This window comes from Myripristis murdjan, chromosome 6 (assembly GCF_902150065.1).
Source record: "Myripristis murdjan chromosome 6, fMyrMur1.1, whole genome shotgun sequence".
NCBI lineage: Eukaryota > Metazoa > Chordata > Actinopteri > Holocentriformes > Holocentridae > Myripristis > Myripristis murdjan.
In genome coordinates this window covers 4,319,852-4,346,543 of record NC_043985.1, presented here as the reverse complement: position 1 = coordinate 4,346,543, position 26,692 = coordinate 4,319,852, and the positions used below count along the sequence as shown (strand labels likewise).

At 43.3% G+C, this 26,692-nt stretch overlaps 1 protein-coding gene across 2 annotated transcripts in view; it reads right to left on the bottom strand.

Moving 5' to 3' along the window:
* The window catches only part of cttnbp2 (cortactin binding protein 2), an 84,546-nt gene extending 61,558 nt beyond the window's left edge, over window positions 1-22,988 (bottom strand). For both annotated transcript variants that reach the window (XM_030053278.1, XM_030053279.1), the window contains exons 1-2: window positions 22,667-22,988; window positions 15,824-15,931 (exon numbers count right to left, since the gene is read on the bottom strand). In XM_030053278.1, the coding sequence (XP_029909138.1) occupies window positions 15,824-15,931; window positions 22,667-22,795 (237 nt within the window). In that variant the 5' untranslated portion in view covers window positions 22,796-22,988. The remainder of the gene's footprint in view (window positions 1-15,823; window positions 15,932-22,666) is intronic.
* Window positions 22,989-26,692: the final 3,704 nt, after the last annotated feature.

Below are 26,692 nucleotides of genomic sequence, written 5' to 3'. Positions count from 1 at the left end.
TGTGTGCAAATGTAACCGTGTTCATTTAAGAGTACCTGATTTGTGTGTGTATGCGGTGTTTCTTCTTAATGCCTTTGTGGATGAGAGCATCATATATAGTATAAATGTTCCTATCAACTCACCTCCCATACACAACATACATACATACACACACACATACACACACAGTCATGACTACCCATGGTGAGTCAACATCAGCCAAGCCTGAAAGACTCCCACTCTAACTCATGATCCATCCGCCAACCCCCCCCCACCACCACCCTAAAACCTCTAATGTACATACCAGGGTTTCCCATACAGAAACCACACTGTAATGACGTGGTGCCTCCTGGCAATGTAAAAAAACAACATGTCACTGGAGCTGAATTAAAAAAGCCTGGGAATGGCAGTCGAAAGCAAAGCCAAAGAACGGAGGCCTGCGGTGGGGCAGTAAAAGGCGTTGGCTTAGCCATAATCGGGTTAAAATGGTTGTAATGTCTTCTCCAATACTCAGTACAATGGAGAACAATAAGTCTGCAAAAGAACTTGGCCAACACTTGTGAGCAAACGCAGCAGGGTTATTTCCCAAGACGTCAAACTAAGCATTTCACAGTGGGATTTTTGGTAACAGTAAAAGCAGAGGGGCTGAATACTGCAATTGTCTTTCATATACATAAAAATATGAAGACTTCTAGTGCCAACTTTCAGCACTTTAATTTCCACTGGAATTAATACTTCTTGGAAATCCCCTGAAATTACCACCCAGCTTGTGGTACAGTTAACTACTTTTTATTCTTTCTTAAGAGTTTTTATTGCATATTATAGATCCATCTTTGAAAAAACCTCAAACTCATCATTATTTCAAAAAGTCAGATTCTATCCTCAAAAATGTATGCAAAGGTATCTAGCTGACTTCTGAAATCTAACAGTAACCACTAATGAGTACTTTTTATGCTAGTACTTTACTTTACTTTAAAAGTGTAGGTAAACTAGGGATTATTTTTCCAGTGCTGCAAATCTCATTTTCTACTAAGAACTCTTTAAATTCTCAAACTATACTCCTGGAATGTACACAGAGTGCATATTCTCCAGGCTGACGCAAATTAGCAGCCAGATGCTTACTTGGAGAAGTGCTCAGTCCAGCATGCATCAGAGTTTCTACAGGACTAAGCTCAACACACACTTTCCAGCCTGTGTTGTCAGGACCAGGTGTCCAAAACAACACTGGCACTGTCAAGTCCTGCCGTGCTGCCACTCGAAGGCCTGCTTTGCTGTGAAACCGAGGATCACTGGCAAGCTGGCATGGTGGTATTTGCCGGACAGGAACAGCAGGTATGCCCCACTGGCCTGTGACTGTCCTACAGAGAAGGGTTGGCAATCCATAGTGCAGTTGTTCTAAACCATGTGAACTCTAGCTGTGTAGCATCAATATGAAATCTGTGGCTTTGAATATAGCTTTGGGTTCTGTTTGTACCACTTTTAGTGCTCTGCAAAGCCAATTCCTAATCTCTGGCCTTTGGGACCCAGAGCACCACTGGCTTTCTGTTTTACCAGGTACACTCTAGTTATCTAATCACAGACAATTTAGACTTGGGAGCACACAGGCGAATGCAATGACTTGGTAAGATAGAAAACCAGCTGTGCTCTGGGACCCATGCACTGCAGTAGAGGACCACTGAAGCCAGATGTGGAAATCAATTCTTTTCACTAGGGTACGTAGAACGGATGCCCCATTGTATTAAAGTGGTTACAAAAGCAGGCCTGCTGTAATAAATGCAACTCCATTTCCTTATAGTGCAACAAAGGCCCTGTTTCCACCTGGCATTAACATGTGTCCTGGGTGATTCGATCAAAAGTTGACAGCACTCAGTACAGGTGTAGACAGCATCCAATGCATCCCTAATGCGTTTTGAGATCTGATCACTCAGGACACATTTGCGGGTGACGTGGGACGTATTTGAAGAGTAACCAGACGTGTCCCAGGACGCACTGAAAAACCGCCTACTCAACTGACGTCCTCTGTCTTAAGCACCGGTCCAGCCCAACAATCACATCAACCCCAAGATCAGCCAGACTGTCACTTTTCGAATTAAAAAAAAAAAAAATCCTACCTGATTCTGCCCTGCACAGCTGAACCGACAGCGGATGGATCAAATGCGAACTGAAGTGTGGGTCGGCTATAAAACATCTGTTTAATGAATAAAACAACTGTCAACCTGACACTTGTTTCACTATTGTCTAGTTTTAGTTTTTTTTTTAACCTCATCTGTAATTTTTGACACACATCAGAACCTAAGCATTTGGTCTTTGCAAATGGAAATGATACATGTTTATTTGCATATAGAATGGGAACGTGAGATGTGATCACAAGTAAGCAGTTGAGACGCACACAGAGATGTACGCTAATGCCAGGTGTGAACAGACAGACTGATAGCTGCTCACTTTGACAATTAAAGATGAACAGAGAGCCTAAGCCCTGTTTTGTATGGACAAACAGGTGTGACCATCTGTGCCCAGCAGGGAACCTGTGTCCCTAATGCATGATGTAGAATGGGTGAGGATCAGAGGTAACCCAAGGATAAGTGTCTATAATTTCACATGGAAACCATGTTTCCTCCCTCTGATCTGACCTGGTGTTGCTGTCAGGGGCCAGAACAGAGCAGTCAGAGTGGCTCAGAGACTCAAAATGTAGACATAGCCGGGGCTGTGCTGAAGCAGATCACAGAACCCCCTAGACGGCCCTATCTTCACCCACATCAGTCTTGACCGAAAGAACTTTAAAACAAGAGGGTGTTGGTGCTGTTTTTGCTAAGAGAAATGTCAGAGAATATGGAGCAAGAGACAGATGGCATCCTGTATTTGCAGCTCACTGCTTTAAATTTAATTGTTTTCCCTATAGTGCACTACTGTCAAGCCGACAGGGAGACAGTATGTCGTGGTGGAGGCATAATCAATTAATGGGTGAGACGGAAAAGAGGAAGAGGTCCTTATTCCCATGCTGAGTCAACCGAAACAGCCAAACCACCATTTAGCAACATCAGCCAGAGCTGGATAATGTTTAAAACAGAAGTGTATTGGGATTTAATATATAACATTTATTTATCTCTTTTCATTTGACTATACCCACAGCAACGTCTATTGCGCTCACAGTTACACACAAGACCACAAGTTTCCTACTGTGGGCCATTAGCAGCTCCATTAGCAGCTCCACTGGGAGGAAGAATAGGTTGACTGCCTTGCTCAAGGACATCTCAACAGTGTTTCACGGAGGAGATAAATGTTACTTATTCAATTTCCCTACCGGTCAATCATTTGTGTTCATGTTGGGAAAACAACCATAGACCAGCAAGCTACAAATGACCAAACTGTGTTTCCCTCAAGCTGGCAGGCATCTAATTGTAGCTAACCTTGAGATTAGTTTGCAGAAAACATCAACTATACTGCCACCATTAGGGAGAGGCTCACTTTAGCATAATGCACCAAGATACCTTCCGGTCCCGCACCCAAAGGCCTTTTAGTATCAGTGTGTTAATGTCCAGCTGGCATGTAGGGGCCATGCGGCTGCCTTCCAACATGGAGCCTGGCCAGGGGACTTTATCAGCATTTAAACACGGCTTTTCCCTATCCCATCCCATCTCATCTCCTGTCTTGTCCTGTCCAATTTTCTGTATCTACATGGCTTATCTTGAACACGAGCACTGTGGCAAAGGGTCTTGAGGGTAGCAGTAATGGGCTGGTGGTGCCAAGGTGAGGCAGCAGTTAAAGGTTTTCTGCTGAGATGTAGAGATGTAAGAAAGGCAGAGTTTGGGAAACTATGCTGATGATGCACCAATACCACCCTTTTAACACTTCATTTTAAATATTAACTTTAAATGTAGACCAACACAGTGTATCAGTCTAATCAGTACTTTTACTATTTCAGCTATTACTTTGGAATTACTGGAGAAAATAGTAGTAGTAAGTAGTGGTATCAGTAGGGTAAGTCAGTTCCAATTTCTGAGAAGAATCTTTGTCATCCAAGGGCATAGCAATCGCCAAATACAAAGATGTTAAATATCACTATAAAATACTGAATATGGACAGTTTCAACACAATAATTAATAATAATAAATAATGAGACCTATCTCTCACCAACACCCTAGTTTAGCCTGGTATGAGCCCAAAATCCAATACCAGTGTCACTGAGACAGCACAGGAAGAGATGAACATCAACATGTTGGCCTGCACAGCCCTCCATTTTGTGATGACTCAAAGCTGTTCCTTGACATTTAGATTAGAGTGTATCTTCCATTCACAGCCTCACACGTACCTCCCATCATTTCTCGCACATTCAGATTCAGTCGCCATCTTAGTGTCACCATTTCAAACAGTAACACTGGGAATTTCTTTCTTGGTAAATCCCAGTGTGACACACACATACAGTGCATGTACACATTTCACCAGAGGTGTCAGATTGCACAGAAGGCAGCCAGGAATGGAGTCCTTGTAGCAGGTAGGAGGTCCAGGGCCCTTCAGCCTTTGCTACTTGTTCTTAACACTGTAAAGGCACCCTATTAGGGGAATTAAATTTACCTCTATATGCATATGATCAAAGGCACAGGAGGAGGATTTTTTTTTAAACAAGATTTTGGTTACAATTTTAAATTTAAAGTTATTTCATTTTCAAAAACCTATCCCTTTTGAAAAGGAGGCTTCAGACTCTAGGAAATGCATCACAACTGGACTTGATCCTGACTGTTTCCACTCAACAAAAATTTACTGAAATATTTCTAATCAGGCCATTGTGCAGTATTCGACTCAGCGGGTTTACATCATTTGGATTGGAGGAGCTGCTGGTGTCGGCCCTTCAGAGTCCTGTCCAGTATTGTGAGGACCTAGCTTTAACATTAACTCAATGAATGAATGAATGAACTCCGTGAACACCCCTCTATCTTAACCACATGTATTTGCCCAACAACATAAACAACATTATTTGCATCCTCTGCCATGGTCCATTTGAAAATAAAATCTTGGAAACTAAATAATGTGACTTTAACATTTTATAAACCACAGTGTCTAATTTAATTATTTTAACGGACATCATATTTTAACCTTTTAGAGTGGAGCTTGCAGATGTTGCTAGGAACGTATATCATCCAGCACGGTATGCCATATATAAGTATATGATGTAGTATGGTACATTTTCAGGGATGTAGTATGATATGGCCTGGTGTTGAGACGAGCTTGTGATGAAAGGTTAATTAAGACAGCTATACTTACATAAAACTGCTTATGAGTGTTGCTATAGCGCATGACAGAAAATGTAGCCTCTGATGTATTAATTGTACCTTTTTTTAAATTCTAACCTGGTGAAGGCAGATGTCCTGTTCTATTTCTGTTCTATTCTCGTCTGCCTTATTGAGTTTCTCCTTCTGCCGCTACTGGAAAACTCCCACGCTCCTCTCTGCTGCCTCTGGCTAGCAGAGAAGCAGGTTAACGGGCCACAGATAACAAATCTGTTGGTGCACACACACTCCACATATAATCTAACCACTGAATAGTCCTAATGCTCATTTATTAATTCTGCTGCGGCAACGTCGTTCTTTCACGACATCGAGGCATCATTAATACATTAATTGCGCCGGGTGGCAGGGAATAACTTGGGTTCCCCGTCATTAGCGGTTGCCATGGTTACCTTTTCGCAGTGCCATCCTTCCAGTTAGCCCTAATGAGGGAGTCGATGATGTAAGTGTGTGTGTGTGTATGAGTGTGTGTGTGTGTGTGTGTGTGTGTGTGTGTGTGTGTGTGTTGGGGCACTGGAGTCAATTACAACAGATGGATATGTGATCAGGTCACTTAAAAGACACAGGTGTGCTCACGAGCATGAACACACACACACACACACACACACACACACACACAGACACACACACTCCAAGATGTTGAAGTACACATTTGAATGCACACATATAAATACATGTGCATACACGCACATACCCACTCCTTTACACAGATGCGTGCACATCATATATCAGAGCTAAATGGGAGCTGTGGTCTTTCAACACACATGTAAACTCACACATACACACACTCACAACTGCAGCAGAGTTATTGATCTGTTCTGGAAAATCAGGTGGTTTCCAGTCAAGCTGAACCAGAGCCAGAAACAATCTGACCAGCAACGTGACTTGCTACCTGAGAACCTACTAGAAGACAACGAGGAAGGAATATTTTTTTGTTTTTTAGCTAACACTTACTGTCTCATTCCAAACGTGAGAAAACCACCTGTTGAAAAAAAACAACCACTGACATTAAATAACTGATGTTGTGAGTTTAGACCTTAGTCACTCATATCAAAGTGGACAGGACTCAGAAACAGCTTTCAGGCCACCATGGGAAAACAAAAACTCCCCGGGATACAGTATAATAATGAACAATCACAATTCAAATGTGTGGGGAAGATACAATGTCGTTGGCTGTTTTCATGTAGCTGTGGCCGGACAAGAACCCCAACACAAACCACACCATGAAGTGGAGAAAGATGAACAGCACGGAAAGATGAAAAACATACAATCACAAGCTCTCTCTCTCTCTCTTTCTCTCCCTCTCTCTCTCTCTGAGGTCGGCTGCACGCAGCTGCTGCTCTCATTCTGCTCCAGCTCAACACCCACACTCTATTAAATGTTGTGTGAGTGTAAGTGTGTGTGTGTATGTGTATATGAGAGAGAGAGAGAGAGAGAGAGAGAGAGAGAATGTGTGTGTTTGTGTGAGTCTAATGGGAGAGAGAGGGTGACAGAGTATACAGGAGTGTGTGTGTTTAGAGTGAGCGTCTGTGTTAATGCGTGTGTGTTGCACTAGGCAGAGCTGCACATAGGCACACCAAAGTGTCAAATAATAAGAACAAGAATAAGAATAATATGCACTTAAAGACCTTTTACATAAATGTCCTAACGCGTACATTATTTATCTGTCCCTCCCTCACACATGTACATCCACACACTTTAATTCACACATTACTCACACACAAAAACACACATACACATTAGCACATACAGGGCCAGGTTAAGCAAGCTCGGTCAAAAGGGGAGGAAGGCTACTATTTTGGTGTGTATCACCATCTCTCGTTTCATTCTGCACCACATCACGTGGAGCAGCCGTGTGTGTGTGTGTGTGTGTGTGTGTGTGTGTGTGTGTGTGTGTGTGTGTGTGTGCGCTTTCATGGTGCTTTAAACCTACATCACACAGCAGCCATGTCATCAAATCAACCAGCCGAGAGACCCCAAGAGGGGGAGTGGGGGCAAGAAAAATAGAGAAGACAGTGACAGGGAGACTTTCGACTCGACGGTTTAACGAAGCGCTCACAGGAAGACAGAAAAAAAAATAACAAGGAGAGAGAAAACGACAGAGGGGGGCTGAAGAAGCACAACATCTACACTGATAACATCATTTACACAAGAACACAAAATAATCAGCCTGAAATTAATGAAAATGTCTGTCCAAACACATCTGGGTAAAGAGTAAAAGTGTAAAATATGGAGAGATCAGAGAGAGAAAGTGAGAGGACATTATGGCTAGATCAAGGTATTAATGCACTAGGGTCGAGGGTTCAATTCCCTATGTAGGCAAACGGATAGAGCATGGTACTAATCGCGCATTCATGTGCTCTCAGGATTATTGGATTATTACTGGATATGTGACTTCCTCGCCAGGAAGACAACAACTTAAGTCTGAGAAACCAGAATTGTAGCTGCTACATGAACAGGTTGTGTAGCTGCCATAGCCAACAAGACAACACGCAACTGATAGCGGCCTGGATTAGTGTTTACTCAAGCAATATCACTGCCAGCCACAATTTAAGTCCAGTTATTTTTAGAAACATGTCCATCTTTGCACGATCACAGTGTGAAGTTTGTTAGCATTACAATGTAGATCCTGGATGTTACTGCAATTAATGGTTATTACAGAACACCAAGTAAAGTGAAGTGATACATGTGTGGTTAAAGGTCTCAATGCTGCTATACTATATCAGCACTCTATATCAGCATTACTTGGTCGAAACTAACTGTTGTATAATCTGAAATAAACACTGTCTTCATATCATTAGGTTATTTACAGTTAGGCAAAAGGAACTGATTTTGAATGATAATTGTGTAAATTCACTCTTTGTTTCATGTTTAATTTTACAGACTTCAGCTTGTGGAAATGTCATTCTTTGATTTGTAGGACTGCACAGAAGGTGCATAGCCACAAAACAAGGATAACAGTTTTATTTTGTGCAGGAAAGCATGGAACTCAAAATAAAAATGTGGTCTGTGATGTTGTTTGTTTTTCCCTCTGGAACTGAATGGGAGTGAATGAACCTAAAAGGTTTGGTAAAATAGATTTAATATAGTTAAAGCGATTAAATATTTTCAGTCATGACACATGCATGTAAAAATGTCAAAATTCATATTAAAGGGATGGAAATGTAAAAACTCAAATCACGCTGCAGGTGTCCTTTAAAACTAAAATACAACACAACTGAACAGAGAAAGCTCGGCTGCTCTGCCTCTCTCATCTCTTTGGTATAAAATCATCACATCTTGGCAATGAGCATGCTGTGTGCAGTTGACAGACACCATCTTACGGGATTTCTGAGTATTGAAGTTTGAACAGTTATCTCTCGCTTACACTTGGAGCTTCCAGCGAGGGAAGCGTACCTCCTGCAGCTTTAAAATTTGATAAAGCATCATGCATTTTCATTCGTCTTCATTCTCATGCAGCTATTGCTAACAAAGGTTTGGAGTTTTTACTGGGGAAAAAAACAGCAATGAGAGAGATAAGATGCTTCACTGCATCCAGGTCTGTGTTTATTTTCAACACAAAAGTGTGTCTCTGGTTCCCTGTGCAAGAAAATGTGCAAAGCAAGGCACTAACCAGGGTTGGGGGCTTGATTCCCAGTGGGAATCAAACCCACAACCCTTTGTCCTCCAGCCATGCTATAAATGCACTTTGGATAAAAGCCTTCACCAAGTGGCATATGTTAAGTAATTATGTAAAAAACGACAGGAGAGAGAAAGCTGCAAAGTGAAATGGATGTGGGGGGTGATGAGTAGAGAGAGGATTAAGAGAAGGAGAGGTTTGCTCTGACCTACTTCCTCAGCTCTTCACCAAATGCTCTGTTACCCAGTCAAGAAGGCAGCCCCTGTGTGTGTGCACTGACCCTCTAAAATAAGGAACCGATCACACACACAGGTACATGCATGCGTGGATACATAAACACTGATACACAAACAAAGACATGCATAAATGTACAGAGGCATACACACAGACAGGAGTAGGCATAAATATATGCAAACAAATGTGTGCACACAGACTTCAGACACACACACACACACACACTCAGATATGCTCTTTCAACTCTGCCGAGACAGTTCATTTGTACCCATGGGACAGGCCAGACTTATACTTTGACTGACAGCACTTAAACCCGCCCCTCCCTCACTGCCCTCACACACCCCCAAAAAAGACTGTCATAATAAACAGGGCCTCCAGAGACAGTCAGTAACGGGTGATACCACTTTCCCCAAAATGGGGGTGGGGTGGGGGGGCTGGGAGCAGAGCCTGACTCTCTGGCTCTTTTTACTCCCATTCCTAAGTGGCATGTCGGTGGGTGGCGGTGAAACATGAGCCTTGAAGCTTGTGAAGAAGGGATCGGTTGCTATGCGGGCTAGAGTTGATGGGGGTTGGAGGGCTCAGGTTGGTGGCGGTGGTGGCGGTGGTGTGGGGGTACTTGTTGCTAAGTAGCCAACGGATCAGAGTAGGATGCTAATTGGCTAGTGTGTGTGCATCTGAGGGAGGAGGTTAGCACAAGATGAGTAGTCATGATTTCTGTCCATGGAGAAGAGAGAGAAAGAAGAGACACACACACACACACACTTACATTATTAGCATATCTAGTTTGCATTGCATTCACATTCTCAATATACTATTAAATGGTTTAATGCAAATATTTCAAGCAGTTTAAAGCATGGTTCAAAAAAGCAAAGCTTGCCATTAAAGACATTGATTACTGGCCAGTTGGTTTTGTTAAGTGCATTTGCAAGCCAAATGTAAACATATAATCTGTTGGTTTGTTTTGTAATATCCTTTTACAATTTTTTTTCTGATTGAACGTCATGCTAATATGTCGTTACTAATTTGAAATAAAGAAAAGGGAGCAGGGCCACGTATTAACTTTTTTCCCTGCAAACTCCAATAATATTGGCATGGCTTTTTCAATACAATTTTATCTTCGGCAGGGGATGTAGTTGCTTAGAAATGTGCTCACAATGACAACTTTTTTTTATTCTGACGTTCTACTCGAGTGAAGGCCAGGAGTTCTGCAAAACATAGACTGACCTTGTTTGGGATGCCCTCTGATGCACCTTTCTCTGTCAGGAAAAAAAAAAAACAGCTTCTTGCAATTTTGGAAGGGTAGTTGTCTACTCTGTGATTTTAATATATTTTGGATTAGCTCTGCAGCTCTTGAATAGAGACACAAGGAGGGAAACAGAAAGAAAGACAGGAGAAATTCAAAGGTTTATAGGGGAAGGAGACAGGAGACAGTAAGAAAGGAGACAGACATGATGAGTAATGAGCAGCCGCGTTGTCTGTCCGTAGAGATAAGAAAACAGAAACAGATAGACACAGACCAACGTGAAGAGACAAAGAGCAATTGAGGGAAGCAGAAAGTGCAAAAAGCAAAGATTTATGGGAACAGAGAAAAAAAAAAAGATATGGAGATAGACAGAAATAGAGAAAAAGAAAAACAAGACTGAAGGGGAGGCGCTGGAAAAGCCCAGCAACAGGGCATGCCTTAAATAGCTAGATGGTGGGAGATAGCGTGACACAAGAGAAAGCCTGATGGCTCAGGGCATGTGTTGTGTTATGCTGAGCATATATGAGCCTAGCGCTGACAGCAGCTCTACAGTCTTAGTCATATGGCAGATCACATGACCCCTCAATGAAGCCCCTCCACACGATTCCGGACGCCGGTGGGCGGAAACACAGACATCCCATCTGGATTCCCAAACACCACGCCGTCTGCACAATTCCCAACTCTCCTCTCATTTGATGACACATACACCATGTGGTGGATGGTGTTCATCCCAAGTGACTTGCAATACCATGACTGTACATGTTTTTTTTTTGGTTTTGTTTTGTTTTTTAGTATGCCAGCTCCTTCGTGAATAGTAGCCCCAAACCTGGAAGTCTTACACCCCTTTTACCCTGGCCTAAAATCCCACTAATATGCAGGACCTGACCTCAGGTAAATAGCCAACTGGGCAATTATCGGTTTAAGCTCCAACTGGCAGAAATGTAAACAGGTCACCTGCTAATTTGTGACCCTTGTAGGCGTGATAACAGAGGACATGCTCTACATTTTAGGCAGACAATCCTAACCTCTGTGTAACTTAAACCTCTGTAATGAGATAAATTATTTTAAAAAAAAATCACCATCATAAAAAAGCAGGTGTAATGAAAGACCACCAAAGAAGAATGTCAGAAAAAACTCTACATTTCATTTGGGGTGGAAGGCACCAGCCTGGACATTTTCATCTGTAAAATTCTCCCTCCCCTCTTTTGATTTAAACAGTCATTTAATTTCACATAGATCATTATTGGTGGACAATTTTCATCCAGAGTGCCTTACAGTACAGAGAAAATTATTTTAATATGCTGCCTTGTCTTTTTCCCCAATGACTCTTGAACATTCACTTATTACTAGAGTAGGAATGGGAGAGGGTTGATGAAATGTCTAGAAGAGATATAGCTCATTTTCATTAAAAAAAAAAAAAAAAAGGCCAGAATGACCTTGACTTTTCTCCCTCTTTTGTCTGTTACACTCTCAACACCAGTACTTCTAAACATAGTGCCCATGTAAAAATGACTCCACTGAACCAGAATGGAAATTTCCAGGAGCCATCAACAAAAGCACTGGTGAATTCTGGGTTTGGCTGGTAAGTTTACCTGTTCTGCCACAGTGGCAGAACAGGTAATTTGGATGGGCCATAATTGGTTGGCTGGTAAAATAGTAAAAATGGCTGCTAAATTTAGGGGATGTACCTGTTGCCCTGGCTTGTTGATTTAAAAAAAAGGTTTGCTTCCTATAGTACTCTAAGCCCTGGGTAAAGATGCAGTATTTACATGCTCTTTGAAAGGCTCTTGGTGCAGAAGAATGGCTGACTTGTGTAGTCGCCGGCCCCGGTAATCATGTGATCGCTGTCGTCTGGCTAATCTGCTTACAGCCCCCTTTCTATTCTCCAGGATGAAACCTGATACGGCGGCTCAGCCAGCTTTAGCCACACGCTAATTAATCGCCGGCACCAAAGCCTCTTAATAACACCCAAATGTTGCAAACAATCACTGAAGTCATGCCAAGCGGTGGCGTTTGGTCCAAGCGTTTGGCGTGGGAGCAGTAAGATGGCAGGGGGATTTAAAGGTCCTGTGTCGCTAAGAGGCCAGAGCATTGCCTCTAATGCAGCGAAGGCTCAGCATCCCATTCCCTGTGTCCCTCGATGGGTAGAGCATAGGTGCTGTGGAACCAAGTGCTTATTAAATGGACATTTATTAGCGGCTACATAGTTCAGTTTGATTTACGGTTAGACATGAAAGAGGGACCATGTTGTGCAGTGATAGGCAGGCAGCTGGTGGCCAGATGATGATTTTCTTTTTGGCAATTTTAGAGTGGGGGTGTATTGGCTTAATCCCCTCTGCCACACTGTCCTGCTTTGTCAGGGATGATATCAGGCCTCCCTATCCCCACCCCCAACCCTTCTCCCTCTCTGCCTCTTGCACACCCTCCATCCGCTCTGCTGTCTGGAGCTGAGGATTTGGGTCTGCATCGTCTCCCCTGCCTTGTTTCCAACCACTGTGATGAGCACATATGCATCTCTCTCTCTCTCTCTCTCTCTCTCTCTCAGTCTCTCTCTCTCTCTCTCTCTCTCAGTCTCTCTCTTTCAGTCTCTCTCTCTCAGTCTCTCTCTCTCTCTCTCTCTCATGCAGCTTATCTGTGACAGAACAAACAGGCTCATTGTGTTTTAGGAAAGCCGTCAGGGCAGCAGAGAGGAGCTTATTTCACTGAAACCCGGATAGGATATCCACCCACAGGGGAGATGGGGGCCTGAAGGGACCTTTAGAGCCAGGGGAAAGTAAGGGTTGAGTGTGTGTCTGTGTGTGTATGTGTGTGTGAGAGAGAGAAGGGTTTTTAGAAAAACAGTGAGAGTATGAGTAACAAAAACGCAAAGAAACACTGATGGTGTCACCGGGGCACTGAGGATCCAAAATTCAACATATAAGAAAGAGAGATTGACCAAAATAACATAAATGACAAAGAAAGAGCAACAGAACACAATGGAGCAACAAAGGGTGCAGACTTCACACAGTAAAATGGAGAAGAGGATTAGTGCTATGCAGTATAAAGATTCAAATTACCATCTGAGGCCATCACTGTGATATCAAGCAAATTAGACAATAAGCGAGCACTGTAAAGCCACACAATGGGAAAGAGAAGTCTAATAAAATGTCTACAAGCATATCTGGCCAGCAGTGTGATATGCTGTGTAAACGGCGGGTCACAGGTGTGATCCAGGCAGCAGTCAAACATGCGCACAGAGCAAGATAGTGAAGCACTGCCTGTGCTGCAAGTTGTTCTGGAAATAAGAGCATCAGCTGAGAGCTTAAAACGGGAAATATAACGTTCGATATGAGCATCTCTCCTCTCCCTGCCCAGCCTGTGAGTGCAGTCCCAGCACTGCAAATGAGTCCCACATTAAGAGCCTATTAGAAAAAGTTTAAGAGGACAGCCTTTAAGTGGAGCGTGGGCAAAATGTGGTGCTGATCCTGACCTAAATACAGAGCTGCAGAGAGAGGGAGAGAGGGAGAGACGAAGAGAAAGAGAGAGCCCTACAAGGGTTTGTTCGGAAATAACTTGCCATTTCTGCCCCTGTGGAAAAAAGGCGGCCTCCAATGCAAGGGCAAGACAGAGAGACACTCCCTGGGTGCAAGGCAGAGTCGCCATCTGTACATCAGTGTTGTGTAACTGCTGATCAATACGTCATCCGTTTGGCGTCATCCTTACCCTCGTCACCTTGGCATCATGCTGTCCACGTTATACAGTACTGTATGTATGTCAAAATCAATTGAATCGCCAGGGACAGCCAAAGCACAGGGATCCGTCTTGGTGACACTCGTGCAGAGACAGATTTACACTTCACAACCTTGCAGTTTCACAGTACATACTGACACACACACACAGTGCAGGACATACCACGGACAACAGACTCTAACACAGTGCTGAGATGGTGCAGCTCAAGTGTTGATTAACCAGTTTCATACGATTCAGGACAAGTGCAAAGCATGTCATGGACTGCAGACTATGTTTGTGTACATCCAGGAGAGTAGCAGGTAGCCCACCTGGAGGCTCTAAGCTGCTTAGCTCAACACTCATAACAACTTTTATGGTTTGGTTCAAAGACTTTGAGGATGTGTGCCCACTGGGAAGCTCCTTCTAAAATGCTGGCTTCCTTTTCTCATTATTGTCAAGGGAAACAACCAGAGCAGGCAACTGGTTCATTATATATCCTGAAGCCATTATGGCCCGTCCAAATTTTCCATACTCCCTACATTTAATTATTACCTCAGCCAAAATGCTAATAATTCACCCCTGTTAGTTTGTTTGACCATCTGACAGCAGGATATCTCAAAAAACGGATTTTCATTACATACAGGCTAGCACACAGACAGGCCTTGGGCTAAGGAACAATCGATTAGATTTGGTGGTGATCAGGAACTGGGATTTTTGCCATTAGACAATTATCGTTTTTAACCGTAAGCATCAAACTAACTAGGGCTATACCCGACTCACAATTTCCAGAGTTGACTCAGAATCGGCCTTTCAATATGATGCATCGACTTGTGTCTTGTGTTAATGTCATATTGCAATGCTCAGTGATAATCTTTAAAAAATAATAAATAAATAAATAAATAACACATCTCTTCAATACCATCTTCTGAGTCGACCGAATTGAGTTGAGTTGACCAAATTTAAGTTTACAAGTTGATAGGAAAGTTGTCTCTGGGTGTAACAGCAAATGAGAGAATTAGTAGACAAACTGAAACAACCAGAGCCAAAATTGACTAAATAAAGAGTTTTGCTGGTGACTGGCAGTCATTCCCCCACTGTGGGAGGCATTTGTTGTTGCTGGTTCAAAACAACAAAGAGAACTTGGCATGTTTTTAGCGCTCTGATTTCCAGTATATTCCTCCTTTTAGCCAGGTATCGCTCTTCAAATGGCTTTTCAGTAGTTACCTAGGAGCAACAGAAGCCAAACCCAGGATTTCAATCATCCTTTTAGTACAACTTGTTAATCAAGGGGCCGGCTGGACACAAAGCTTTGGTCATCTTTGCCTATCTGACATGGAACTATTTTCCTGACCACTCGCTCTGCCCGCTCCCATTCAACAAAGGCAATCAGAAACACTACTTATCTGTAGGTAATTACAAAGACCACAAAAAAAACTGCCATGGTCACAGAAGAGTTCTGCATATTTGGGTGGGGACGATAAAGCCACCGATTCATCTTTTGTGATAACATGCATTAATTTAGTATAATTTATTGCCTTTTATCATTCATTAAACCAAGTGATAGAATACAACTCAATTCTAGGACACAATTATGGCTAATCACCTCATCTCAAGCCATTTCACTAAAGCAATCTGCCTCAAATAGGTTGAGTTCAATTCAGCCTTGCAAAAGCTAAAATATCAATGCCTTTGCTAAGTAGGAGAACTGTGAGTGTGCATGAGTGTGTGAGAGAGAGAGTGCAGATTATCTGGACTCACCCTCAGGGCCTCTATGACCAGGTCGCGGGCCTCCAGCTCCCCCTCCATGATACTCAGCAGGGTGAGCAGCTCTGGCTTGCTCAGGTTATCCATGTTGAACTCACATTTCTGGAACATACATCAAGTACAACATCTTAGAAAGATACAAAACGATCATTTTCAAAACACACTACATATACTGAGCATATTCAACATCTTCCTCCTCTATTCAGTAAAGTTAAAAAACAAAATGTCTGCTGCTGATATTTCATTTTGGTACCAAACTTGTCAACAACACATTTTGTACACAGACAGGAAATTTCTTTCCTTATGAAGGGAGTAAAAATCAGACATGTAGCCAGCATGGCACCAACTTGGGGTAAACATTTTGCTGGTTTTACACTAGCAAAAACAAAATAAAACAAAATAAAATGCTGACATGACAAATGCACCACTTTTTCCCAGTCTACCACTGGTCTCATTAAGTCCAGCCCTCAAATTAGGCTAGATGTCTCGTCCTGTCTTGAAGCTATTAAGGTCTAATTACATTTAGCTAGGTCATTAAGCGCCTATTTGGCCAGTAGCAACCGCAGGGCTAATGGGTGAAGATGACTATAATTGGGAGTGACCAGACCACTTTATGCTTTGTCTTTTACCAATTAAAAGCTTTTTACAGTCTGCTTATGAAAAAGGAAAATGGCTATGCATTGCTTCTGTTTATTTAGCCCACAGGAAAAAGGCATGACTTGTTTCAGGTCAGGTCGATTTCACCTCTAACTTTCTTTAATGTCCATGACCTCCGTCTCTTGATGTTAACACCAGGAAAAAGACCGACAAGGTGTCAACTGAAGGGCTAAATATACAATACAATATTAATCCTGGGGAGCTACTATTTCCTTTTATAACTTCCAAAATTTTGAAAACCTGGCTTGTACATAAAGTGGGTCTAGAAAAAGTCAAGGAGCAACAAATTCAGTCAGAAATGTAGCAGTATGCTTTTTAATTTTTTTTTTCTTTTTTTTCTCAAATGTGAAGCACCTCACAGATTGAGAAAGCAGCCCCTGGTGCAGGGACGGGGAACCTACGACCTCCGTTTGATCTGGCCTGTGAGGCAATTCATAAATACAAAAAAAGCAACTTACAAATGCTCTAGACAGCAATGACTTTTTTCTGAGATAAAAGAAAATAGCCTAAACTTGTAAGTAGTTTAACATGTCCTGCTCGTTGGTCTCTTCCTACTGTATGCCTGTCACAGAGAAAACAGACTCGACGCCGAAACTGCCGCTTCAGATCTCAAGCCTCCTGCAGCGCTCTGCTTTGTGGTACATCCCGTCTGAACAGCCCAGTTGGTTAACATGGGCACAAAAAGGAAGGCGCATCACGGTGCTTCTACGTCCTGTCTGACACCAGCATTAGGGTCAAGATCAGGGTGAACACGAACGTACGTGTATCATGGTGACTGTCAAGAAAAGAAAACCAGCTGCGAACATCATCATCACTACCAGATATCGGATGCCGTTCCAAAGAGAAAGCGCTCCAGCCTCGGTATTAAGGTTTGCGTGAAATTTGACCAATAAAATGCAATTAATTCAACAATTAAATTCTTCTTATTAATTGTAAAACATTTATGAAATTACTGATAAATTTTACTTCAATAATTTTGTACGGCATTCGAAAGATGTACTAAAAACTGAAATGACCCTTAATAGGAAAAAGATTCACCACCCCTGCCCTAGTGGCTGTTAGGAGGCATAGCACACAGCCCCTCACTGACTATGTTTACATCCACACAGCAATGCGACAATTCCCAGTACTGCAATTAAGGCAAACGTCTGATTAGGCCATTTGCATGATTGCATAAACTGATAACTCCCCATAACAGTCAAGATTTTTTTCTGTATTTCTCCACATTGGTGAAAGCATTTATAGCTGTGTAATGGTGAGTCTGTGCACAGACTGATGAAAAGCTGGACAGCAATGTAATTTTTTTGGAATCACTTCCATGCTAACAAAGTGTTCACATTCTCTGAGACAGAGTATCCACTGTTGAGCATATCGGTGGTGTCCAAATCAATGTTTTGAGCCCTTTCTTTCCATCAAGTCTGTGAAATCACGCTAATTTTAATAACATAGGGGTGAGGTATTACACAAATAATATATTTGTGAACCTCCTCAGCTGTTCTTTCTGCAGTAGGCTCCATGCTGTCTTTACTATGAGTGGAAACCAACCAAAATAAAGTGTACAGAGCGGCCAGTTACACCTACAGCAGCAGCCTCTGCAGACTACGCAGGTTCCACAGACTCCTACTATGTAGATATGGAAGCACTTTGTTACAAAGTATAAATTGGCCTTTTTTGTCCTTAAAAAACAAACAAAAAAAAAAAAACACTGTAAACAGAGCCACTGTTTGATTTGCAATACTGGTGAAATGTGTATGATGTTAGGCATCTATGACAAAGTGTCCCTGTTTTTACAAGATTATGTTTTTGGAAACATAACTCCCATTCATCACCCATTATTCTGGGTGCGACTGCCTTTTTCCTGTGTTTTACTGTTGCTTATCACATCCCCGGGCATCACAACAGCAACTGGTTGGTCAACATTCCAGGCCAGTGTCAAAATGTAGTGTTAAGGAACTGTGAATGGCATTGCACTCATTCAAGGCTTACCCGAAGTGAACACAATAGGTGAAATTCCTGCCTGGACAGTTAAAAAAAAAAAAAAAAAAAAAAAAAAAAACAAGAAGTAATTTCACAGAGAGGCCAAAAGATAACACTGAAACACGTTGACAGAAGAATTTCCATTCACCGAGTTGGCGACTAGTGCAGCCATCTGCTGAGAAAACCTCCTGGAAGAGCAGGCGTATCCAGCTGCATTCACAATATCTGGAAGCTTTTCACCAGGCTATTTGTTCAATAAAACCCTAATAAACCAAAGCAAGAGAAGCAAATTGAAAAAACAAAGAGCCTCACTGCCTCGAGTGCACATAAGGCATATTGCTACCTGCTCACCCTGGTGACGTTTAGTTGTCAGCCGGCTGCAAAGGCCTGATTTACAAGCCTGCATCTGAACCTCAGCCAAGATGATTCCATTTCATCACAGATCCACAGACATCTTCAAAGGTCTCTCTTAAATCACAGGCAAAATGTGACTTGGGAATGGACGGGTTTGAAATTTCAACAAGCCACAGCCTTCTATATGTCCTTTATATTCTCCTGTCACATGTGACATTGTTCAATTCAGCATAAGGGGAAAATGTTCATGCTCATACAACTGGAGCAGAGCTGCAGCCTTACATGGGTAATACATTCATATGGATGAACAGGCCAATACTCTCTCCTTTTAAAAGCTTCCTTTTTTTTTTTTTTTTAAAGAAAAAAGTGATGTTTCAGTCAAAAGTTACCTTCTTGAAACATCATTTACATGCATTTTTAAGGAATTGTTGTACCTGTTCACCTTTACAAGCACTCAAGACAAAGGGTTGGAAAGTCTTATGTCAGTTACGTTTCAGTTCAATAAAACCACTTTTTTTCCTGATGTGATGAAGGCAAGATTGGAAAAAAAAGCTGTAGAGATTCCAAAAGGATTGATTCATTTGCACAGAGCCTTCCAGTCAATTCCCCGGCCGCCTTTCCCTGCAGCATTTCCACCACTCAGAGAATTGGATGTCACAGAAGGCTCGCTGGACAGCAACCCTGAGCCACGCTGTCCTGTCAAATGGCTTCCAGCCTCGGTCAATGTGCTCTCTCAGGGGGGTGGGCAACAACCTACCCATGGCATTTCTGAACAGAGAAGCAGGTGAGGGAAGTGAACACTAATTTGTTCCATGAGCCGTATGCTGTGCGCGCCAAGGGCACGAGTAGACTGGCCAAAGTTCAGAGGCTCACTGTTAGCCCTGGTCGAGTTAATAAGGCTTGTGTCATTTCATGTTGAGCCACGAGAGAAAAGCTGCTTGCTATGTGCAAGGCCTCTGCTGTGTTTTATTGGCAAACCCAACTTATGCTAGTCATTTGTACAAAATTGTGTAATCGCTGCCCATAATAGAGGACTGTGAGCGGTTTCCAATGGTGAAATGAGAGAATGGTTCCAATGAGAGAAATGCCATGACTGAATAAAGAGACGAATGTTATTGCCTTTTTCTCACTGATACCCCCCAAAACACACAACATTACAGCATAAATTGAACCCCTTAGCACAGCACAGAAATGTTCTTTATTTTGTGCTAGATGAAGAGACGACAACATTACAAACTTTCATTTTGTTGTCAGACCTCCAACATGGCACCACATGTCACTTGTAACCACTCTGAGGCTTCAGTTACACAGTAGACCAACCAGCCATGTCTGACAGAAACAATAAGCATCTTTTCCAAAATCAAGCTGAATAATTTTGAGCACAGAAATTAGGCCTAACTGTTGCTGGCATACACATTCCCACATAGTCATGGTTTGGCATGAAACGGTTACAAAGCATTTTTGTCAGTCCGGGTTTGCTAACCATGCTCAGTGCAGTGGAAATGTTTTGGTACAATGGCTTAATGACGCAGGTGTTCACTGATTGGTTTCACATTTAGTTGTTTTTAGTTGTTTTTGTCCATTGGGGTCAACCAGCCTCCCTAACCAATGTTTTGGCTCATCCTTTGCTCAGAGTTGTTCACATAAGTGCAGCTGAAGGTCAGTATTCTAAAATAACTTACACTACATACAGCTCTAGGTCCTCCATTTCGTCAGGCAACAGAAATATGACAACAACTGTCGCATTACATAATTATAAAGGCTTGTGTTGCTGACCAGCTGTGTCACTGCTGTCGTCATTGTAGTTTTTCTTAGGCACTTCCTTGTCCGCACTTGAGTAGCGTGACAAATGAAAAAAGAAACCGTAATCATTCATGTTAGTCCAGAACCACACAGAAAAGCATCACGCAGCCATGGTAACGGTTCGGCGCGACCGTGGAGAAGAGGCTTATGACAATGGAGGTGGACAGGCCATCTCCATGAAATCGACTGGGCAGGTGGGTCACATGATCTTCCCTACACTAACCAGTATGGTCAATGAGGGGGCGGTGACCAGTAGAGTGCCTCTCATCAACCTCTGACCCCTCTCTGGAGCAAGTGGGCTGGTCCTTCAGAGTCCTCCCACATGAGAAACTTCCCCCCACCTAAGTGCCAACAAAAGAGGGGCTGGCAGGGGTGAGCAAAGAGCAAAGCGCTTTATTTAACCATGGTAGACATGGAGGGGCTTTGAGGCGGAAGCCCCCTTCACTGAGCTTGGAGAAGGCAGAGTCCTGGCAGAATGACTGGTGAGACAGAGATATACTGCTGATCTGAGGAGGCTGCTTGGCTCTCATGTCTCCAGAGCACCTGTTCGCCTCAATGCTAAATGTAAAGTAGCCTCAGGGAGGTTTAAGCGAGGCAGCGCAGCTAGCACGCTCCGAGGAGGGCTGGCTGACACGGTACTCCCAGCTATGCCAGCTGAGTCACTGAAATTAAGACCAATTTAGAAAGGTGTCCGGTGAACAGGGCCTCGACCCCCGCCTCTACAGCGCTGTCTCTGCCCTCCATTCACCCCCACGCTTCTCCCACCTCTTTTTCTGCCATTTCCACAGCTCGCCCCCTCCCTCCCTCCCTCTCTCTCACCATCTCATCCCCTGCAGCCCCTCTGGGACCTTAGCTGCCTTCTATTCCGCACATTTCCACTGGCCCACCTCTTCCAAACTCAGCCCCGGAGACAGCATTTTATTATTTGCCCGCGTGCGCGACCTTGTCAAACACAAGTCGATAAAATAGAACACGGGCAAAAATTGAGCCTGTTCAAAGTTAAGTGGCTTAAAAGCGGCATTGCCCATTCTGCAACAGTTGACTGGTCGATAACAGCAGTGGACAGTGTGACAGGGTGAACGGAGCCAGACAGGGAAAGGTTCCACGGCCCCCCCCCACCAGCGAGGGCAACAGATTGATTAATCTGCGCAGAGGGGGAGCAAGCTGGTGTCCTGGCACATATGTTGCAACCTGTGAAAGGGCAAGCCAAAGAAATCACAGCTAGTCATGTGTAAACAAGCAGTGCTCAACCCCAGTTACTCACAATGAACCACTGCTTTGATCCTGTTGTTCTGTGTCAAGTCCTCTGGTGTGGACCTGTTGAAAAACTCAATCCTGACATTCTCTGCAAGGGGGGGACTATTGCAGCGGACTGGCAAGAGACATCAAACGTAGCCTGATACTGGCTGCTGGTGGTGGGCCATTTCAGAGAGGGACCATTTTGATGCTACAAAGCCAGCCAGCTGCATAGAACAACCGCAAGAGCCTCTGAGCTATATTCAAGCAGCATATCATTTGTAACAGGGTGGTACGCCATATGGATTTGAGTAAAGGCAAAAGGAAACACCAAGCCTTGGGAAAAAAAATAAATAAAATAAAGCTACACACAGGTGGCCTGCGGAACCACTTAACGTGAATGGCTGTGAATCAAATATCAGCGAAAAACCTGCGTTGCCAACGACGATGCCGATCCAGTCTGGCAGAGGATAACGTTACAACTCAGATGAATGTTTCAAAACATTCTCTATATCCGAGCAAAACAACTCGTTCATGCGGCTAGAGGAACAATATATGTCATTTTGCCTGCGAGAAACCCCCCAGTGGACAAAATCTGCGTCGTATATTACCCCAAACCAAGGCGAACCCCTTGTTTTTTCGCTCGCTACATTGTCGCGAGGCTCCTGCCGGCCACCGCTGTTGCTTCATCAGCTCGTGCGAAATAGATGCGCACTGCCTCTCGAGCCGGTTTCCCTCCTATACATCAACGCCACAACGGCAAAAGCACATCTCTACACGTTGTATTTTCTAATTCCCCTCACGTCTTACCGCGTCGACACTTCCCAGCACGGTGGTTGCCAGTGTTTGTACCGGAGGAGGCTGCTCCCCGCTGGCTCCCTCCGACGCCATCTTCGTACTGTAGCGGTCTGCTGGAGTGAGGGCGCATCCGGCACTCATTAACTATTGCGCTGCTGAATGCAAATCACATCGGCCATTGAGAGAAAGACAAGAACGACAAAGTGAAAGAGCGACGGCAGAGCAGGACAGGTCTCTCGCGTCAAGACTTGAAACCTCAAAGAAGAGTGCGGACTGGCTGAGGAGAAGCGGGCGGTCCCGTGGGCGTGGATCGACGCGAAAATCCAGATGCGAATCCCCGGTGCGCTCCCAGCTGGAAAGGAGGTGCGCCCCGACTGACTGACAACGGCATTTGTCGGAATGGCCAGCTAAGACCATGCCCTGTTTCTGCCCACCACATAACATGAACCAGCCGTTCCCAAACTGTGGTCCAAGGACCTCCAGGGGGTCCTTGAAGAGATTCCAAAATTCCAAAACCACATTTCTATCTGGCAATTAGTTTTCAGCTTTTCATCTCTGGTGGTGTTTGGGGTCAGTTTGACCCACTCCAAAGAGTAACATCTCTAAATACACAGTTAACATACTACGTTGATTGTGTATTTAGAGATGATTGTGACACTGAGGAACTATAACAACAACAACAACAACGAAAATCCTCCCTCTGCTTTAGGACCCTCACCAAACTTAACCACACCCGTAGTAGTGTCAGAACCAGTCCAGTTCATATGACATTTGGGAGGGAAAAACATGATTCCCACATGAACTTTAATGTATAACATGGGGGTGAGTGGGGGAGATCATGTTTTTAAAGGGCTATTTCAGTCGTCAGCAAGACACATAAATTGCCGGACACATAAACTTGGTTAACAATCTTTACCATAATAATTTTCTGGAGGTTTAAACTGCTGGGGTCAAAGTGACCAAAAAAAGTGATAAAAAAAAAAAATGTCAGTAAATTTGAAGGTAAAAGGACAGTTAAATAATAGTAATTTGAAGTGCTTTTATCTGTTGTGCCTTTGTTTTCCATAAAGCACCTGACCCTGCTCCTCTAACATCAGAGGCTAAAGGAGCTTCCCCATGTCAGCACAGTGGTCAGCACAATGAGAGAATATATCAGGATGATGCATTTAATTTGATATGCAATTTGACACTAACTCAAACAGTCTTCTCCAGGGGGGGAAACGTATCAAATAGGATCTTATGTGATGTAATGCGATCTGTTGTGGGTGCTTTTCACATGAAAGAGTTTGAAACCCCCAACATAGTCCAAGATAGCAACACACCAGAGAGAGGAATGAGTGAAACTCAAAAAACACAACCATCAAAAAATGTCCACAGATCACATGTCAGCATTATTTGAGGGGTGCAATAGATGTGGAAATTCAAAGCTGAAGCAAAAGGATTCAAACCCAAAGCCAACTGTTAATCTTACAAGACTCAATGCTCAGAATTTAAATCCTTCAGCTCTAGGTCTGTTTATCCCAGAAAAGCAGAGAGAGGATAGGGGCCTTCTCAGCTCCCAGATGTGGCATTTAGGATTAGTGGATGCTGATCCAGCCTGGTCATCCAGAATGGGGTTATTAAGACCCTATTTAGGTCAAATGTTGCAGGGTAGACTTTCACTGCTGGTGATGACAACATAGCTGTGTGCTGACTTGAGTGTTTTAACTATTAAACAAAAAAGACATGATTTCCACCATATCTGTTCTTTTGGAGGGGCAATACACATTTTGCACATGCTGAAAATGATCCTTTTTTAGTGTAAACAAGCCATGTAGTGATGTGGTGATGCTGAAATGCTGACGTAACTCATCTCATAAGATTCAAAATGACTCCAGCCCACACACAAATGTTTTAACCCACAGGTCAAATCATAATTGGAAAAGGCTGTCAGTCACTTTTCCATGCAGAGCCCGTTCTCAAGGGAATTTCCCATGCAAATTGCCGTTGCCTTCCCAAAGACCCTTCATTGTCTTCTCATGTGTCAAATCCCATACTCGTGTCTAGTCTAGTGGAGATAGAGCTGTCATGCGGAGATAATCCCGCCCCCTGTGAAAGGAAGCTCGTCATTAGCTTGTGATTTTGAGTGACTCTTGAGATACTTGAGATGGTACTGGCTTGGAATTTTAACCCCCAACCCCTACCCCCTCAGTTGTGGTGGACATTGTAGGTGTCCCTACTTTCCCTCAACCTGCCTTATTTACTTCAACTTCATTCAATGATTTCCTTCATTTTGCAGAAATGACATTCCCTGAAAATGGTTGTGAACTTGTTGCATACATGTATCTGGAGTGAACGATAGCAATTTCCTAGTAATAGCATGATTGTGAGTTTTCTCTGTCCACAAACAGTGAGAGTCACATGCCTCGTACTCAGACACCGCATGTCATGTGGCTGCATTGGATTCTGGTCTATTGAGGCCACTGTGGGTAGAGAAATTAGTGTCTCTGCCTATTCTGTGATGGTTTTTCCCTGTATAATTATTGAGCATTGGTGCAATACGATGAAAAAGAGTAAAGTCTTTGATTCAGAGGGACTGAAACCAAAATGTGATGTCTGCCATTGATGTTTAGCCTATAGCTGAAATTTTTTGTCATTGCAGCTGCACTGGAAATATGCAGATGTGGCATCATGTTGTCTACATTTGGCCAGTTATAAGGAGTAAAAAACATATGTCACCAAACAACAAAAGGGAACCTGAAATGCAAGGTGCATCACCAATAGCCTTTTAGGGTGGACTTGGCCTTTAAGATTAGAGAGTGAGACATTTTTTTACCGGGAAGAGTGAGGTGACTGACCAAATAGTGAGTAAGTCCTTCCCCTCCTTCAGCAAGCATCAAAATGTTCCTGGGAGTCTCCAGTCTACTTGTCTTGCATGTCTTACAGATTCAGGTGTTGAATCCAGGACCTTCTTGCAAAGATGACCTTCTTGCTAACCACTAAGCCACTGTGCCACCTACAACACTTTCTGCAGGACTCACATAATGCCACTCTTTGACTAAGCTCTCAACCTCTTGAGACAGGGAGTGCTGTTGAAGTGTCAGAGTCAGCGGTACAGTAAGACATATACCTCTTGATCTGGTTACAGTTAACTAGTGTGTATAAACCAGGCATCCAGCCGGTGTAAACACTTCTATTTATAAACAACTGAAGGGAACTACTGTTCTCACTCACAAACTGAAAGCTGACTCAGTACCAAATGTGACTAATTCTGTTTGCCATAATTGGCCTGGCCTGGTTTTGAGGGGGGCCAAGTGATATCACAGGGGAAACTATTGATACAAGGCTGGTTAATGGGGGTTCACTGGTAAGAATGCCTTCCGTTGAGCTTCTCAAATCATGTTAGGGCCCAGCATACAGTACATCTGTGACACACAAGAGCATGTGAATACTAATATGATGAAATCTCCCCCACATGATGAACATGCGATTCCCTCCGCACAGCACAAATTGTAGTGGAGCAGAAGCATATTGTCAAAGGGGATTTCAGCGTTTAAACTGATTTCAACCAGATGAGTTGTGAACCAGGTTTGGTTATAGTAAATTCTTCCAACTGAACTGCTGTGCAAGGTCACAGATGAAATAATAAAGTTCTCCCTTCATACATCTCAAACAGTTTCTTACCTAAATCTGTCCCATTTATCATGCTCTTGCACATGATACGGAATCTGGATACAAAATCTATTGACTAATGTGGAACGTGTTAGTTCTCGTTGGCTTTACAATGTATTCTCCCTGTGCTTGAAGTGCCAGCAGCCTCATGGACCCATAAACCATGTCTGCAGGGCCCATTGCGGGAAGTGTGTGGAGCGATGTGAGGACAGGACAGCAGCCCCAATCTGAAATGATGACCATCAGAGAAGCAGAGAAAGTGCTGTAACCGGAGATGAGGAGTCAGACATTGATTGATTTGACTGGCACTGGGGAGCAGGGTCCCTCAGCCATGCCCGCCCCCCACCCTCCAAACACGCACATACACACACACATAGTTAATCCTCT